This window comes from Equus caballus, chromosome 7 (assembly GCF_041296265.1).
Source record: "Equus caballus isolate H_3958 breed thoroughbred chromosome 7, TB-T2T, whole genome shotgun sequence".
Taxonomy (NCBI): domain Eukaryota; kingdom Metazoa; phylum Chordata; class Mammalia; order Perissodactyla; family Equidae; genus Equus; species Equus caballus.
Genome location: NC_091690.1, coordinates 5,375,446 through 5,391,432, shown reverse-complemented (window position 1 = coordinate 5,391,432; position 15,987 = coordinate 5,375,446). Strand labels below are relative to the sequence as shown.

The 15,987-nt window shown below is 63.0% G+C and overlaps 2 protein-coding genes across 11 annotated transcripts; both read right to left on the bottom strand.

Annotated features, from left to right (window-relative positions):
- Positions 1–23: 23 nt before the first annotated feature.
- Positions 24–8,817, bottom strand: MCOLN1 (mucolipin TRP cation channel 1). 3 transcript variants are annotated; one of them, XR_011440400.1, is made up of 14 exons: positions 8,637–8,793; positions 6,203–6,408; positions 5,340–5,507; positions 5,090–5,255; positions 4,570–4,678; positions 4,237–4,333; positions 3,935–4,034; positions 3,485–3,591; positions 3,234–3,383; positions 2,966–3,067; positions 2,483–2,605; positions 2,031–2,246; positions 337–1,777; positions 24–229 (listed from the first exon to the last, which is right to left on the bottom strand). XR_011440400.1 is itself a non-coding variant. In XM_023644629.2 (14 exons), the coding sequence occupies exons 1-14, from the start codon at positions 8,665–8,667 to the stop codon at positions 193–195; spliced, it is 1,743 nt and encodes a 580-aa protein (XP_023500397.1). In that variant the 5' UTR covers positions 8,668–8,817; the 3' UTR covers positions 24–192. The 3 variants fall into 3 exon arrangements, 2 of the variants coding, with proteins under 2 accessions (XP_023500397.1, XP_070128705.1); XM_023644629.2 differs by having other exon boundaries at positions 337–467; positions 8,637–8,817; XM_070272604.1 differs by having other exon boundaries at positions 24–244; positions 337–467.
- Positions 8,818–10,357: 1,540 nt separating this feature from the next.
- On the bottom strand, positions 10,358–15,011 carry ZNF358 (zinc finger protein 358). Of its 8 annotated transcripts, XM_070272600.1 has the most exons (5): positions 14,909–14,976; positions 13,566–13,649; positions 13,014–13,120; positions 12,419–12,521; positions 10,358–12,176 (listed from the first exon to the last, which is right to left on the bottom strand). In XM_070272600.1, exons 3-5 carry the CDS (start codon positions 13,068–13,070, stop codon positions 10,435–10,437), a joined length of 1,902 nt encoding a protein of 633 aa, XP_070128701.1. In that variant the 5' UTR covers positions 13,071–13,120; positions 13,566–13,649; positions 14,909–14,976; the 3' UTR covers positions 10,358–10,434. The 8 variants fall into 8 exon arrangements, with proteins under 8 accessions (XP_070128701.1, XP_070128702.1, XP_070128700.1 ...); XM_070272601.1 differs by lacking the exon at positions 13,014–13,120 and having other exon boundaries at positions 14,909–15,011; XM_070272599.1 differs by lacking the exon at positions 14,909–14,976 and having other exon boundaries at positions 13,566–14,074.
- Positions 15,012–15,987: the final 976 nt, after the last annotated feature.

Below are 15,987 nucleotides of genomic sequence, written 5' to 3'. Positions count from 1 at the left end.
CCACTAGAAATGAGAACAACAGGTTTATTTTCCCGTTTATTTGACACCCACCCACCTCAGTGTCCGACCCGACTGGCCCAGGCCCTCACAGGGCGCAGCAGGGAGCCGGTCCTTAAAAGCAAACCTAAAAAATAAATAAGCAGGGGTCTCCGCAGTCCGGGGGCTAATGTCCAGTGACAGTCGTGATCCGAGTCAATTCACCAGCAGCGAACGCTCCTCCTCCGAGTCCCTGGAGGAGGGGCCGCTGTCAGCCAAGGTGGAAGGCATCAGTTCCCTCCGGCACGCTCCCCTTCCCTAGCCCCCAAGTCCCCAACCACAGGGGCTCGGGGCTCGAACCTGCCGCAGCAGCACAGCAGGCTGCAGGCTGAGCCGCTCCCGCGGCGGAACTTGCCGGAGGTGGGGCTGTCGTGGCACTGCGCGATGTAGGCCTGGAGCTCGCTCACCTCTGTGCCCACACCGCCCGGGTGCTGGGGAGAGATGCGCGTGGCCCAGCATGAAGGGGGCCGCTTGAGGTCTGCCCTCCCCTCCACCACCTCTCCAGCCACCTGGGGCTCCTGGCTGTTCCTCATCGACCAACGAGGCTCCCACCTCTGGGCCTTTGCACTTGCTTGTGCCTGCCACCTGTTGTTCCCGTGGCTTGCTTCACAGGGAGACAGCCACTCCCTGGCCCACGCGTGTGTGCACGGCCCACATCTTGGCCAGCTGGTGCCCTTGGCTGCAGCTCCAGCACCTGGAGCCGTGCCTAACACAAGCTGGGTGAGTGACAACCATCTATTGAGGTGGCTGGGTGCACACAGTAGGAGCAAGGTCTGGGCTTGTACACCCAGGCTGATCCATGTGGGTGACATTTAAGTGCTGGACTAAGACCGTGGGGGCTCCTCGGGCCTGAGTGACAGGAGTGTGTCTGCAGGATGGCTCGATCCGTGCATGGGGAGTGCGACTATGCAGATGTTCATCCCCAGCCCCAGGGAATGTTCTGGACTTCAGCCACCACCCCCCCACAACCTACCCCCATGGAGGAGCCATTCTCTCCTCTCCAAGTCCTTTCCCGCTACTAAGTCTTTCCTTTGGCTGCTCTCTCCCTTGGGCTTCCATCTCTTCAATATGGAACCTTCTGAGATGACGGAAAAGTTTGATATCTATGCTGTGCCATCTGGTAGGCACCGGCCATATTGGCTTTGCGGTACTTGATACGTGGATGGTGTGAGGGAACAACTGAATTTGCAATTGTATCTCCTTGCAATTACAGTTAAAACTGAAACAGTCACCCGTGGCTAGAGACTAGTATGGGACGGCACATTCTAGAAACCTTCCTGGACTCACCCCAGTACCAGTTTAAAGCAGGGGGTTCCCCTGGAGGCTTCCACACTTCCTTCACTCCTCTCACCAGTTGGTCATCATACATCATATTTCCGTTCATGCATCGTCCACCTTGCCCAGCAGCCTTGGACAGACCGTGGACAGCAGGACAGACCGTGGACGTCGTTTCCCAGCTGCCTGGCACCCAGCACAGGGCTTGGCGCACCAGAAGCCCTCAGACACGTTTGCTAAAAGCATCCTGTCTACCCGCCACTCCCACATTCTGCTCTTGACCGGTCCATCCCTCTGACCCCCGCAGCCTGCGGGGACAACCACTGTTCGTTCCTCAGACCCAAACAGCCCAGGCCACCCTGCAGGAGGGAGGGCTTCTGGAATCGGATAGTGCTGGGTTGAGCCGGGCTCCACGGCTTGGTAGCTGACCTCCGGCGCGACACTGAAACCCCTCGGCTCGGTTTCCCTGTTGGTAAGAGCGGATGCGGGAACCCTACATGGCTGGGGTGCATCCTGCATAAAACTGAGATGCGGCAGCGTGACCAGGACGGTATCACTGCCGCCTGTGCCCCCTCACTCGGAGCCCTCTCTCCTCTGGCTTCGCGGACTCTCCCACACCCCCCTGGTCCTTCTCTCCTGCCCCCGCCATGCCGACCCCGAGGGAGCCGGAGCCCGGGGTGGGAGGGGTGGCTGCTGGCGGGAGGGGGCGCGCGGCTGACCTTGATGGTGTCGTAGGCGCCGGTGATGAGGGCAATGAAGAGACTCAGCACCATGTAGATGAAGAGGCTGATGAAGGAGTACAGATAGAGCTGGGAGAAGAGCCACACCAGGCTGCTGCGGCCCTGCTGCGCCTGCATGGCCGCGAAGGTCACGAACATGTCGTCCCCGTTGATGAGCGAGAACAGGCACTCCGACACCATGGACAGCGAGCGGAACTGCGGCAGCAGGGTGGCGGGTCAGAGGGAGCCGGGGGCACAGCGGGGACACTAGGGGTCAGAGGGGATCAGGGGCAGATCTGCTGGTGAGGGGCCAGGGGTCAAGGGGGGTCACTCAGTGTCGCCAGGTCCGCGATACATAGACCAGGGGTCGGAGGGCTTAGGGAGGGGGCTCGGGGGGAGGGAGCCAGGGAGCCCTGGAGGGTGGGTCATGAGCAGCCCCCTCCGGCCCCTACCTTCACGTGGTAAGGCCCCAACACGATCCAGCCGCAGAAACAATAGCCCAGGTAGATGACAGCCACGCAGCAGCAGAAGCGCATCACGCTGGGCAGGGCCACCCGCAGCGTGGCGATGAGGATCTGTGGGGCGGGTGGTGGCCAGAGATGATGGCGTGGCCACCACCCAGGCCCGCCGTGAGGATGGGGGTGAAGCGGGCAGGGCCTGGTGGAGGGCACGCTTGGGTGGCCAGAGAAGCCTGGGGGAGCTTGGAAGGGGCAGGGTGGGGCTGAGGGGGCCCGACAGCACCCATGGCGGGGCTCAGCCCAGGTGTAGCGACAGGTACATCTGGGGTGGGCAGATATGAGGAACTCGCTTGTGACAGGCCAGGCCATCAGGGGCTGGTGACTGCCACCTGTGTATGCATTTACTTGGGGGAGTAGGAATCTGGGAGCATGTGGCTGCCACCTGGAGGGCCCGGACGCTGCGTGTCTGAGGCTTACATTGTACTTATGGAAGAAGGTCAGGTAGCGGATGACCCCGACCCAGACGAGCAGCGTGGAGGTGCCCAGGAGGATGCTGCAGATGTCATAGCTTGCCAGGTTCTGGGGGGCGGGGGGAAGCAGTGTCAGCTCCGTCTGGCCCGGCCCTTCCCGAGGGATGTGGTCCCAGGCAGCCGTCGGCAGGGACCGGACCTGGGCACGAGGCGGGATGGGGGCCAGGGTCTGGAAGGACAGGATGGAGCCCCGGGCAGGAGTGGGCAGGACCCACCTTGGCTTCGATGCCGATCTTCATGATGGTGCCCGAGATGGTGAGCACGTCGCTGGTGACCAGCAGGATGTACCAGCCGTTGACAAATTCCAGCCGTTCCCACAGGCTGATGACCCGACCCCGGTGCCGCCACATGAACCCGACAAACTCCTGCAGGGGGCAGGCGGGGTGAGGCCTGTCTGGGCACAGGACCCTCACGTCCCCCGGCCCTCATGGCCCCAGAGCTGGGCGCGGCTGGGGGCGGCTCTCACGTTCTGCAGCAGGAAGCCGCGGAGCAGTGAGCGGGCGCACAGCAGGAAGGAGAGGGCGCAGGTAAGGATGACCACCACGTCAAACAGGAGCCGGAAGCTGTTGTCTCCTATGGGGAGGGGGCCACGGGTAAGGCCAGCACAGGGGCAGGGCCAGGCCCGGGGGCTGCAGGGCTGCGAGGGGCTGGGCAGCAGGCTCATGGGTTACTCTGAGTCAAGAGTTCCGTCAGTGCTGTCCGGGGCTCAGGGACCCCTGGGCAGGTCAGGACCCTTGGTCAGTGCTGTCTGAGGCTCAGGGGACCCCTGGGCAGGTCAGGGCCCCTGCTCAGTGCTGTCTGGGGCTTGGCGATCCCCAGACAGGCCAGGGCCCCTGCTCAGTGCTGTCTGGGGCTTGGCGATCCCCAGACAGGCCAGGGCCCCTGGCCGGCACTGGTCTGGGGCTCAGAGGCTCACCATGTCTGAAGACGCTGGGGTGCTTGCACTCCTGGATGTGGGCCTGGGTCTCCAGGCTGATGGGGACCCGCCCACTGTGCGCCTTATTGTCAAAGGTGATCTGCAGGGGTGCAGGGGGACAGGAGGGGGCAGAGTAAACCATGGCCTGCCTGACGGATGGTCGGTCCAGCCCCAGCCTCCCCATCACCCCCATGCTGCCCTGGCCGAGGGTCCCCAGACCCCGGAGCTCAGGAGCCCTGTGCGCCACCCCCTACCCCAGGTTGCTGCAGGGTCCCCACCCCGGCCAGGGCCCGTGGGCTCACCAGCACAGTGAAGGTGTAGCAGTCTGGGATCTCATTGTTGATCAAGCTCTGGAGGTTGATGGTCTTCAGCTGGAAGTGGATGGTGACGTTGATCAGCCTGGGGGGAAGGCTCGGGTGAGGGGAGGGGGCTCTGCGGGGCCCTCCTGCCCCCAGGCCCAGCGCTCCGGCCCCACGCTGACTCTGCAGCTGGCAGAGGAAGTGCTCACGTGGCAGGAGTCAGCAGGGCTGGCCCCTGCCCCCGCCTGTGGCCAAGTGGCCCCTGGGGGCCGGGCGTCCTGCCTCCCCCACCCTTGGCCCAGCCCAGGGGCGCCCCCTCTGTCCATCGGGCAGTACTTGTGGAACTTGAGGGTGAGGTTCCTGTAACTGGCGCTGCCGTCGGAGAGGAAGAGATCGTCACTGGGGGGCACTGGGGGTCTCTCGGGGGGGTCCACCCGGATGCAGTCTGAGGACAGGCAGGAGTCAGGGAAGGGACACTGGGGCTGGGGGAGGCACAGGCTGGTCTCCCCAGAGTCCCCGACAGCCTCTTTCCCTGACACTTCCCACTCTGCACCTCCACATTTGTCGCGTGTTCCCTGCTGTCTCCCCCCGGGGGGGGGGGGCCTGGTCTATCTTCTTCCCTACCTGGACCCTGGGGCCTGGCACTCTGCAGGCCCCCCGGTGTTTAGTGAATTAATATATACTGAAAAATAACACGGGCTCTTTCTGCACGCCATGCATTCTATTAAGCACGCTGCGTACATCAAATTATTAATGATCACGACAACCCCATCACCCGATGAGCAGGGGCCAGAACCGAGACTGGAATCCCAGCAGCCGGGGCTCCTGAGAGCAAAGTCCTGCCCTGCCCCCTCACCAGTGACGACCATCGGGTCGATGTCAAAGGTGTCGTTGGCCGGGTCCACGTGGCCTCGGTGGTAGTACCGCTGGCAGAGGGCCAGGGCCGAGCCGTTGGCCTCGGGGCCGCCCCCGCCCCGGACATAGGCATAGCGGCCCAGGGACACGTCAGGGAGCAACAGGTACTGTGGGCAGAGAAGGGGAGGGTCCGTCAGCCTCGGCCACTCTCCGCCGGCCGGCCGCCCGCCCCCTTCCCTGGCTGCCCGCACCTGGTCCACGGCATAGAAGATCGCCTGGTAGAGCTGCTCCCGCGTGTAGGCGGCGAAGGTGTCGTCCACCCCGTCGGAGTAGCCCAGCAGGAAGAGGTGGCGGAAGGCCACCGTGTTCTCCTCCCGGAACGTCACCGCCAGCTGGTTGCTGAGCCCGAACAGGATGAGCTGGCGGGAGGGGCAGAGCTGTTGGCACGGCTGGGATGGGGCCTCCCTCCCGGCAGGAGTGGAGGAGGAGGCGGAGGAAAGAGAGGGCCCACGACCCCGTCTGCCGTGCCCACCATGTGTCCCCAGGGCGTGGCGCACGGGCACTGGGACATCCATCTCAAGGCAGCAGTTAAGGTTTATTAAATGTTTACTGGCCCCCGGATTCTGCACTAAACCCAAACCTACAGAGTTAGGACCACGAGTGGAAATCAGAGGCGTGGTAACCATTCCAGCACTAGACCAGAAGCTCCTTGTTGCAGGAGCCTGGGTCTGATTCATTTTGGGGTCCCCAGAGCCCAGCACAGGGCCTCGCATGGAAGGAGGGGGCAACTATCTGTTCAGCCACTGGCTGGGTTCTCTTTGAGGGTCAACATGACATCAGACTGCTTGGGTTCAAGTGGCAGCTCCCAATTGCTGTGTGACTTTAGACAAGTCGCTTAACCTCTCTGAGCCTCAGCTGCCTCATCTTTGAGGGCAACAGCCATTGCCAGGACCCCAGAGGGCCTTTGTGAGGTTACACACAGACCTCTGAGGGCTCCCAAGAGGGTCCCTGCCATTAACACTACACTGCGGGGTCAGGCTCTGACTCCCAGACTCTCCCTCGGGGAAAACAGCGGCCACCGGCGGCGTTCTGCCGGAGCCCCTCCTGCTCTCACCTGCACAGTGACCACCAGGATCTTCACCACTTGCAGCATCAGCTTGAAGGGCTTGCGACCCTTGGCCCGGAACTTGTCACAGGGGCTCATGAAGAAGTATTTGAGACGGCGGCGGAGGTCTTCCTCCTCCGGAGGGGTCAGCGGGGGTGGCGAGGCCCCCGCGTGGGTCCCATACCCGGGGCTGGGGCTCAGGAGACGCTCGGTCTCTGTGGGATGGGGAGAGGGCGGTGTGGCCAGGGCTCAGCTGCCAACAGGGGAGGCAGCATCCAGCCTCTCCTTGCAGCCCCCTGCTCCAGCCAAGAAAGGACCCTGAGAAAGCTAAGAAAACCCAGAAACTGCAACATCTTATGTGCAGTCACCTGTCGCTTAACGAGGGGCGCACGTTCTGAGAAATGAGTCGTTAGGCGAGTGCGTTGTTATGCGAATACCAGTGTATTGACACAGACCTAGACGGGACAGCCTCCCATGCCCCTAGGCTGTGCAGTCTGTCGTTGCCCGAGATGTCATTATACGGCCCGTGACTGCCTACAGGCAGCGGTGCCACTCAGAGACCACCCGTACGGGTGTGGGACTCCACGGGGCCTGAGTTGATTCCTGACCCTGCTGTTCACCGGCTCGGTCAGGGCACAGCCTCTCTGAGCCTCAGCCTGCAAAATGGGGCGTAACCATCCCCCACTGGGAAGTTGCAGATTTGCTCACAAAGCATTTAGCAGCGGGGCGGGACCGTGCTAAGAAGGTCAGAAGTTCCTTCACTGTCCCTGTTGTTGACTTGTGGGGAGAAGGACGGGCTTTGAGAACTTCTCATGGGGCACTCAAGGCCCCGGGGCCCATCCCAACTCCAGCCTGCAAGCGCGAGCACAGAGCTCAGCATATTTCCTTTTTTCTGGACAAACAGCCCAAGGATGACCTTCTCCCTCATGATGACCTGACCTGTCTGGCTGACATGCTCACAAGCCACCGGCCTGGAGAAGGGCAGGGCGACAAACACAGTCATCATAGGGAAACACAATCCTGAAGACTCACTGTGCGCCAGAAGATGACAGCACACTGTGTATGTCAACTTATGACCTCACATGGCATCTCCTTAAGAGTGCCAGCTCCGGGAAGCCACACAGCCCTAGGACCGAATCCCAGACCTGCCACTTCCCCATGAGGCGACCCCAGGCCTCTCTCTGAGCCTCAGTCTCCTTGTCTGAAAAGTGGAAATTAAAAAAGTCTATCCTGGGGGTTGGCCCAGTGGTGTAGTGGTTACATTTGCGGGCTCTGCTTCAGCAGCCTGGGGGGTCACCGGTTCGGATCCTGGGGGCAGACCTATACACGGCTCATCAAGCCATGCTGTGGTGGTGTCCCACATAGAAAAATAGAGGAAGGCACAGATGTTAGCTCAGGGCCAATCTTCCTCGCCAAAAGAAAAAAAAAAAAAGGAAAAAAGTCTACCCCTGGGGCCCAAACTCTGACAGTGCTCTGAGAATGAAGTGACACAAAGCAGCTGGCGCCGGAGTCTCAGTAATCTTTCTGCAAAGAGGCTGTTCGCAGCACTGCCATTCCCTTCCACCCTGACCAGCCTAAGAGGAAGGTACAAAGTTTCAGCAGTGCTCGGGTCACAGCAGCCCAGAATCGTCCCTGACCGCACCCCCGACCCCCACCTCCAGGGAACCTTTTCCTTTCCAGGGCCCGGCTGGCCCCCTGCCCGGCACGGCCGCCAGGATGCACGTGGGAACCGTGAGAACCTGTCCTGCAGGGAGGGCCAGCTCCTGGCCAGTCCCTTTGGCGCTTGGATGCTAGTGGTTGTTTACAACACAGCCGGATCCGAGGCCAGAGGGCGGGCCGCCTTCCCAGCTGGCATCCCAGCTAACCCGCTCCAGACCCTTCCACCTTTCAGGGGTCTACGGCGAGCTCAAGAGGGGAGGCCGACGCAAGAGTCCTCCTCCGGGCTCCCCCATGACAGGCAGAGGCTGGAGGCTGGGCACCCGCCGCCTGAGTTCAGGCAAGCCGAGCTTCCGTGGGTTAGAGAGATCTGCCATTGAGCGAGGCTCCCGGCCCCAAGGAGGAGACCCCTGCAGCCCTCCGCCGGAGCTGAGAGAGAAGCTGAGCATCTGCCCCCTGGATCGAGGAAGGAAAGCCCGGGAGGCTCGCACGCGCGTGGAAGAAGCCGGCGCCCGCTGTCTGAGTTCTAGCAAAGCCGGGCCAGGCCGGGCAATCCGAACCCAGGCTCAGAGTGCAAATCCTGGCCACCCCGCGGCCTGACCTCCGGGCGGAGCCTGCGATCGGGAAGGGCGGGGGGGCGTCCCGGCACCCCCGGGTCGGAGAACCCGCCGCCCGGGTTCTAGGAGCCGCCGGCCCAGGTCTCCCCCCGCCGGGGGCCAGCGGCGCTCAGCCCCGGAGGTCAGGCCCGGGGAGCTCGCCGCCCGCGATCGGGGGTCCGCGCCCTCACCTGAGCCGCGCCTGCCCGCGGGGGCTGCCATGCCGCTGGCGGGCGCCGCGGGGCAGCCGGGGTCCGAGCCCGCCGTGGCCGCGGCCTGGCTCGCTCGCGGCGCCGCTTCAAACCCGCCCGCGTCAGCTGACCCGCGCGCGCTCACGTGACCCGGGCGCGCCCGCGAGCACGTGACCGGCCCGGGCCCGCCCCCCCGCGCCACGACGGCCCGGGCCGCCGCAGCACGCATGCGCGCCTCCGCCGGGCCCAGGGCGGGCGCGGGGTCCTAGCGCCGCCCGCTATCGTGGGCTGGGGGATGGGCTGCTCGGCCGACGGAGGGCTGGCTGCGTGCTGGCTGCCTGGCGCGCCCGCGTCCGGGGCCTACTCTTGACTTCCCTGTCCAGTGCTTGACCCCTTACCCTCCGCGGTGGCCGGTGATGACAATCAGGGCTGCTCCCCTCCATCCTCCCAGATACCCGGGGGTTCCTCTCAACTCCTTCTCCTTTTACCCCTTTCCTATGAATTATCAGCAAATCCTATTTCATTTCCGAATTATATCCCCAGTAGGACCACTTATCCCACTCCTATGACCCTCAGCCCAGAGTCCCCCAACCTTCCTGGCTTGGACCACTGCAGCAATTTCCTCCTTGATCTGAGGCGTCAACTCCTGACCCCCTCCATTCCACTCTCCACCCAGCAGCCAGGAGCGTCTTCCAAGCGTACTTCATGAGTCCTCTGACAGAATCTGCCTGTGGTTTCCCATTTCTCTGGGATGACAAGTAAACTCCCCACTTCAGTCGGCCATGGCCCTCTAGTCTGGCCCCACCTCTTCTAGTTCATTTCTCAGTGGCCCCAGGGCCTTTGCACAATCCTGCTCTAGAGCATAATGGTTAAGAATGCAGGCTCTGGAGGGCAGACAATTCAGGTTTAAACCTAGGTGCTGCCAACCACCACTTCTCCATCTTCCAGAGTCCCATAAACTCCTCATACCTCAGTTTCCTCATTTGCAAAACGAGGATACTCTATCATAGTTACCTGCCTCCTGGAACTGTTGAGAGAATTAAATGACAAAACGCAAGAGCTTAGCACAAGCCTGGGCAAACAGTACTGAGGATTAAAGAAGTGGTTATTGAGATTAGAGTCCTCCCTCAGGAAAGCTGTCCCCCATCTCAACGAGAAATCTTGTGGTGCTCCTTCTAGAATGTACCATACCCTGTAATTACGTTTTACACATTTCTGAATTTGGTATCTGTGAGCTCTGTGAGGGCCAAGGCCACGCTTGGCTTGCTCCTTGCTGAGACCCGAGCAATCAACAGAAGTTTGTTGAATGCATAAATGTGCGACCTCCTTTGTCCAGTGATGTACCTGTAATGTGGAATTTGAAGGGCAAGGAGTAAATTAAGAGAGCGAATGGGGCAGCCCTGCCCACGCAGTTTGATATCGGCCTCCCTTATCAGCCCATCAGACTGTCAGCATGCCACAAATTCCTCCATTCCTGGAAAAGTCAAAGGGAAAGGATGCTGCTCAGATTACATGACTCGGGTGGCCACGCCTGGGGGAGCAGAATGGGATGGACCAGTGAGACTTTGCGGGGGAAGCTGGGAAGCCTGGAAGATGTTGGGGGAGAGCCAGGACATTGGGGTTCCGGATGTATGGCCAGTCCAGGCCACACCCTCCCATGTCCTGAGGAAGGGGCTGTGCATTAGGGGACAATGACAGACGAGAGAACCAAGACGCAGAGCCAGGAGGCAATGGGAGGGTTTTACTAAGTGCACGACACACAGCTTCCCCAGGCCCCCTGTGGTTGCCAGCGTCCCCTTCAGCCATCAGGCCCCAGCAGCGCCCCTTGCTGCTGCACCCACTCGGGATTATCGCCGGTTGGGAGCGCTGGGCTGACAGCGTCATGGGTGGGAGAGCAGGGGCCAGGGTGGGACTCAGGGTTGGGGTCTGGGCTGGGCACAGGATCCGAGGCAGGGCTGGGATCAGAGCCGCGGTCAGGGCTGGCCACAGGGTCAGGCTTGGCGTGGTGACCGGGCTTGGGGTCAGAAGACTCGGTAGGATCGGGGGTGGGGGTAGATCCGGGTTTGGAGCTGGGACTGGGGAGGGAGCCCAGCACAGAGCCAGGGTCAGGGCGCAGGCCAGAGCTGGGGCCAGGACTGAGGCCCAGGCCAGAGCCCAGCACAGACACAGCATCAGGCCCCAGGAGGGAGACCTGCCCGGGCCTCAACATCGAAGCAGGGCTGAGACCCAGGCCGGCGGCAGCGGCGGCAGCGGCAGCGGCGGCGGCGGCGGCGGCGGCTGCGCCCTCGTGCACCCGCTTGTGCTTGGTGAGGCTGGAGGCTTGGCCGAAAGCCTTGCCACAGAGCTGGCAGCGGTAGGGGCGCTCTCCGGAGTGCACGTGCAGGTGCTGGAGCAGCGCCGAGCTCTGCCCGAAAGCCTTGGAGCAGTGGGGGCACGCGTAGGGCCGCTCGCCCGTGTGGATGCGCAGGTGATGCTGCAAGTTGGAGCTCTGGCCGAACGCCTTGCCGCAGTGGGGACAGCGGTAGGGGCGCTCCGCCGTGTGCGTGCGCTGGTGCTGGAGCAGCGCCGAGCTCTGGCCGAAGGCCTTGCCACACTGCGGGCACGGGTAGGGCCTCTCGCCTGTGTGCGTGCGCAGGTGCTTGAGCAGCGCCGAGCCCTGCCCGAAGCCCTTGGCGCACACCGGGCACTTGTGAGGCCGCGGGCCGCCGTGCGTGCGCAGGTGCTGGGCCAGCAGCGAGCCGTGGCCGAAGGCCTTGCCGCACACGGGGCAGTGGTGTGGCTTCTCGCCGCTGTGGCTGCTGCGATGTTTGAGCAGCGTGGAGCGCCAGCCGAACGCCTTGCCGCACGCGGCGCACTGGTAGGGCCGCGCGCCGGTGTGGATGCCGCGGTGCTGCGCCAGCGTGGCGCCGTGGCTGAACGACTTGCCGCAGTCGGGGCAGCGGTACGGCTTCTCGCCGCTGTGGGTGCGCCGGTGCTGGCTCAGCCCCGAGCTGCGGCGGAAGGCGCGCCCGCAATCGGGGCAGGAGAAGGGCCGGGGCGGGCTGGCAGGTGCAGGCAGCCCCGCGGGGCTGGTGGCCAGGACCTCGGGGGTGGCGGTGAGGCCGGAGGAGAGGGGGTCCAGGTCTGGGGCGGCGGCGGGGCTGAGGGTGTCGCTGTTAGGGTCGAGAACGAGGGGGACAGGGCCGATGACGTCTGGATCGAGGTCGAAACTCGAAGACATGGGGTCGAGATCTTGGCGATCCGAGTCACGGGTCCCCGAGATGGAGCTCGGAGCTTCGGCATCGGGGTCCAGATCGTCGGAGACGGGCTCCAGATCTTCGTAGCTGGGGTCCACGTCTTCAGAGACAGTGTTGAGGTCTTCCTGGTCAGGCTCTGGGTCTTCAGAAACTGGGTCCAGCTCTTCTGGATTGGGGTCCAGGTCTTCTGAGCCGGAGTCACGCTCTTCATAAGTCACTTTCCGGCCTTTGTGGCCTGGATTCCTGACCAGCACCGAGCGCCGCATCCCAGGCGTGGAAGTGCCGGCTGCTCCGGCGGCAGGATCTGCGGGGCGAGGACAGAGTGTGGGTGGCTATAGGTTCTGGGGATCACGGGGTCTCTGTACGGGGACTCTGGGCAGGGAAGGGAGAGGGGGCCAAACCATGCCCCAGAGCCCATTCCTGAACACACACACGGATCCTTCTCTTGTCTCAGGCTGCAGCAAAACTTGTGACTTCCCCAGCCTGGGCCGGGAGAGGAGGGACCCTGGTGGGACTTGGGTGGGCCCTCCCTTCTCAGCCCCACACCTGGATGGAAGTCAGGGGACCCGGCACTCGGGGTGTCCGGTCCCCAACTCCACGGCTCGGCCCCTCTCTCCATCCTGGGCTCCTCTGGTAGGAAGCTTGGGTCCTGCAGAGGAGAGACAGCCCTAGGTTCCTACCCCCTTGACCGGGGTCCCCTCGTGGGGAAAAGGGTGGGTGTCCGGATTCCTGTGCTTGCTCCCGAGTACACGGCCTGAATTGTGGTCCTGTAGTTGGGGGTGGCATATTTGGGGGTTCCTGGTAGGGAGGGTGACCTCTGGCTTGCCTTCTACAGAGGAAGCATCCTGAGCTCTGAAGCCAACACATGGGGGAGGAGAGTAAGGGGCAAACCACATCTGGCGCTCCTCCTGGGGCACTGGGGCAGGGCAGGGGCACCCCTGGCCCACTTCCTGAGGAAGAGATAACGTGAATGCCAGACTCACAGTTCTGGGGTGGGAGGTACTGTCTAAACACCTGTGTTCCCCAGTGCCAGTTCCTAAAGCTGGAGAGGGGGCTGCGAGAGGAATCTGGGCGACCCCTGGAGGGGCGGGGAGACCCATGGACCCCGTAGCCAGGAGGGGAGGGACAGGTGTCCAAATACCGTTTGCCCAACTGGATGGAAGATCCTGAATTCCAACCGCCAGCTCGGGGCGGCCATAAATAATACCTGGGAGGCCTTTGGGGCTGCAGGGGGACCCTTGACATCTCCTAGGAAGGGGAGATTCTGGAATGAGTGACCACATGGCTGGGGTATGAGGATGAGTGTCAGGACCTCATCCTGAATACCAGCCCCGTGGCTGGAGGTAGGGAGGCAGGTGAAGAAACAATGGCGGGGACCCTTTCTGGGGAGCTGGGGAGCCCAGGATTACAGATGGGGAGGCCATGCCTTGTGTTACTCGCCCCACGGCTGGGCGTTGGGGGGCAAACAATGGACAGATCTGTCCCTGGGGGACAAGGGACACCTCCGGCTCTCCCTCTGGGGAGGAGGACATCCTGGGAGCCACAACCCCATAGCTGGGAGAGGGTAGGCAAATAAGAGGGCTGATTTCACAGATCACCTCCTCAACCCATCCCCACTGTTGGGGGGGGGGCGGGAGGGACAATGCCTGGGTCCCCTCTTGAGTCCCTCGGGGCAGAGGGCCCCTTGGATCACCTTCTGAGGAAGGGCCTCCTCATGAATTCCCATCGCTTAGCTGGAAGGAAGGCAGGAGAAATAACTGAAGTCCTTCCTGAGTTCCTGGGGGGCAGGTGGACTCAGATTACCTCCTGGCGGAGGGGCTTCCAGAACTCGGGACCCCAAGACGGGAGAGTGAAGGGAACACTAAGTGGGGTCCTGGGAGGCAGAGGGACCCCCTGGACCCCCTCTTGAGGAACGGCCTCCTGAACTCCCCACCCCAGGCTGGGGGGTGGGAACAATACCTGGGTCCCCTCCTGGGATCCTGCGGGGGAGGGGGTCTGGATCGCCTCCAGGGGAGGGGGCGTCCTGAGCTCCTCATCTCACGGCTAAGGGGTCCCCCCAGACCCTCGATCTGGGGCGCCCAGCTCGGCCAGGGCCCTCCCCCGGGGACGCAGCGGCCGATGGGCGCGCTAGGCCCGCGGGGAGCGCGGCCCCCTCCCATCGCGCCCCGTCCCCGCTCTCTCGGGCCAGGCCGGCGGCGCGCGGGTTGGGGGGCGCACGGAGGTCGCCCCCGGGGCCGCGCCCCGCGCCGGGGCCCCCCGCCCGCCCGCGCGCACCCCGGGCCCCGCCCGCCCGGCCCCGCTCGCGGGGACACTCACCCGGCGCCCCTCGCCCCTGCCCGGCCCGCCGCGCCCGCACCGGCCGCCGGCGCCCCCAGGGCCCGCAGGAAGCCCCCCGCCCGCCAGCCCCGCCGGCGGCCCCCTCGGCCCAGCGGCCCCGCCAGGCGCTCCCGGGGAGCGAGAGGGGCCGGCCGAGGGCCGCAGCGGGAGCTGCTGGGACTTGTAGTTCGCCCGCGCCCGTCGCCATCGCCGCCCCCGCCCCCCGGGCCGGCCTTTGTCCCGGCCCCGCCGCCCGGCCGCGCGGCCGCGCCTTTGTCTGCGCCGCGGCCCTCTCCCGCTCCTGGGTATCCCTCCGTCCCTCTCCGGTCCCCTCCCTGTCTCTGCCTCTCTCTGCACGTGTCTCTCCATCTCTGCTCCTATCTCTGCCCGTCTCCATCTCTGTCCCTCTTATTTCTGTGTCTCTCTCCATTTCGATCTCCTGGCCTCTGTTGCTGTCACTTTTTCTGCCTCTGTCCCTGTGTGTCTCTCTCTCTCTCTGTTTATGTCCTCATCCGTCTGCCTCTCTCTGCCTCCTGCCCATGTCTCTGACTCTGTCTTGATTCAAAGCCACCGAACGCGGTCTCTCTCTTGCAGCCTCGCAGGGCACCTCAGCAGAGTCAAGGCTCTGAGAAGCTCTGCAATTTGCAAACTGGTTTCCCTTAAAGATGCCCCAAGGGAAAGAGTTGGGGGGACTGGCCCCCAGTGGTTTTCTCCTCCCACCCTGCTGACAGGTCCCTCACTGCTGTCCCTGGGAGACACCACGGGCCTGACGCTCCCTGGAGCGATGATCTCTGTGGAAGGGCCCCTGGGCGGACTTTACCTGGAGACACAGCTCCCAGTGAGGAGGGAATGAAAAACAGCGGGGCCAGCTGGCAGCTGGGCCGCGATGTTCTTCACAGAATGTAAACAGTGATCAGACAAGGCCGCTCTGTGACCACGTCCGAACCAAGATACACACAAGGACACTTTGCAACCACAAAAATGAATACACACCCCCTCTCCCAACTAACCCAAATGGCGGCTGCTTCTTTCCAGTGACGGCTCAGCTTCCGCCCTCCCACCTGAGATAAAAATCACCAAAATGCCCGGTCCCCGGTCTGCTCCCTGCTTCCCCATGGCGCCAACCTAGATTTGCTTCTTCCCCCTTCAAATCTCCTTAAAAGTCCCCAGCACATGCCTGAATCCTGTAAGATGCCCTCCGGCCCCCCCAGCTCCCTCTTACGGAGACGCCCCATGGTTCCCTTGGTGTGGTCTTCCTTGCCAGAGCAAGCTAAAAAAAACCTTTTGAGGAGCCAGCCCGGTGGCGCAGCGGTTAAGTCCGCACGTTCTGCTTCTTGGTGGCCCGGGGTTCGCTGGTTTGGATCCCGGGTGTGGACATGGCACAGCCTGGCACGCCAGGCCTCAAAAAACCCCCAAAAACCCTTTTGACTACAGGTGTGTTTCTGATGCTCTTTGGCTGGTCAGTTTTGACAACACCTACTCTTGAATACAGCCTTGAGCAAATCAAGCCTCCAAGAGTCTTCTCTCTTCCTTCCCGAACCTTCTGGATCTGAACTGAATTTATGGCCTGAGAGCTGCTTTCCACCTTTCTTTCTTTTTTTTTTTTTGAGGAAGATTAGCCCTGAGCTAACATCTGCCACCGATCCTCCTCTTTTTGCTGAGGAAGACTGGCCCTGAGCTCACATCCGTGCCCATCTTCCTCTACTTTATACGTGGGATGCCTACCACAGCATGGCTTGCCAAGCGGTGCCATGTCCGCACCCGGGATGTGAACCAGCGAACCCCAGGCCGCCGAAGAG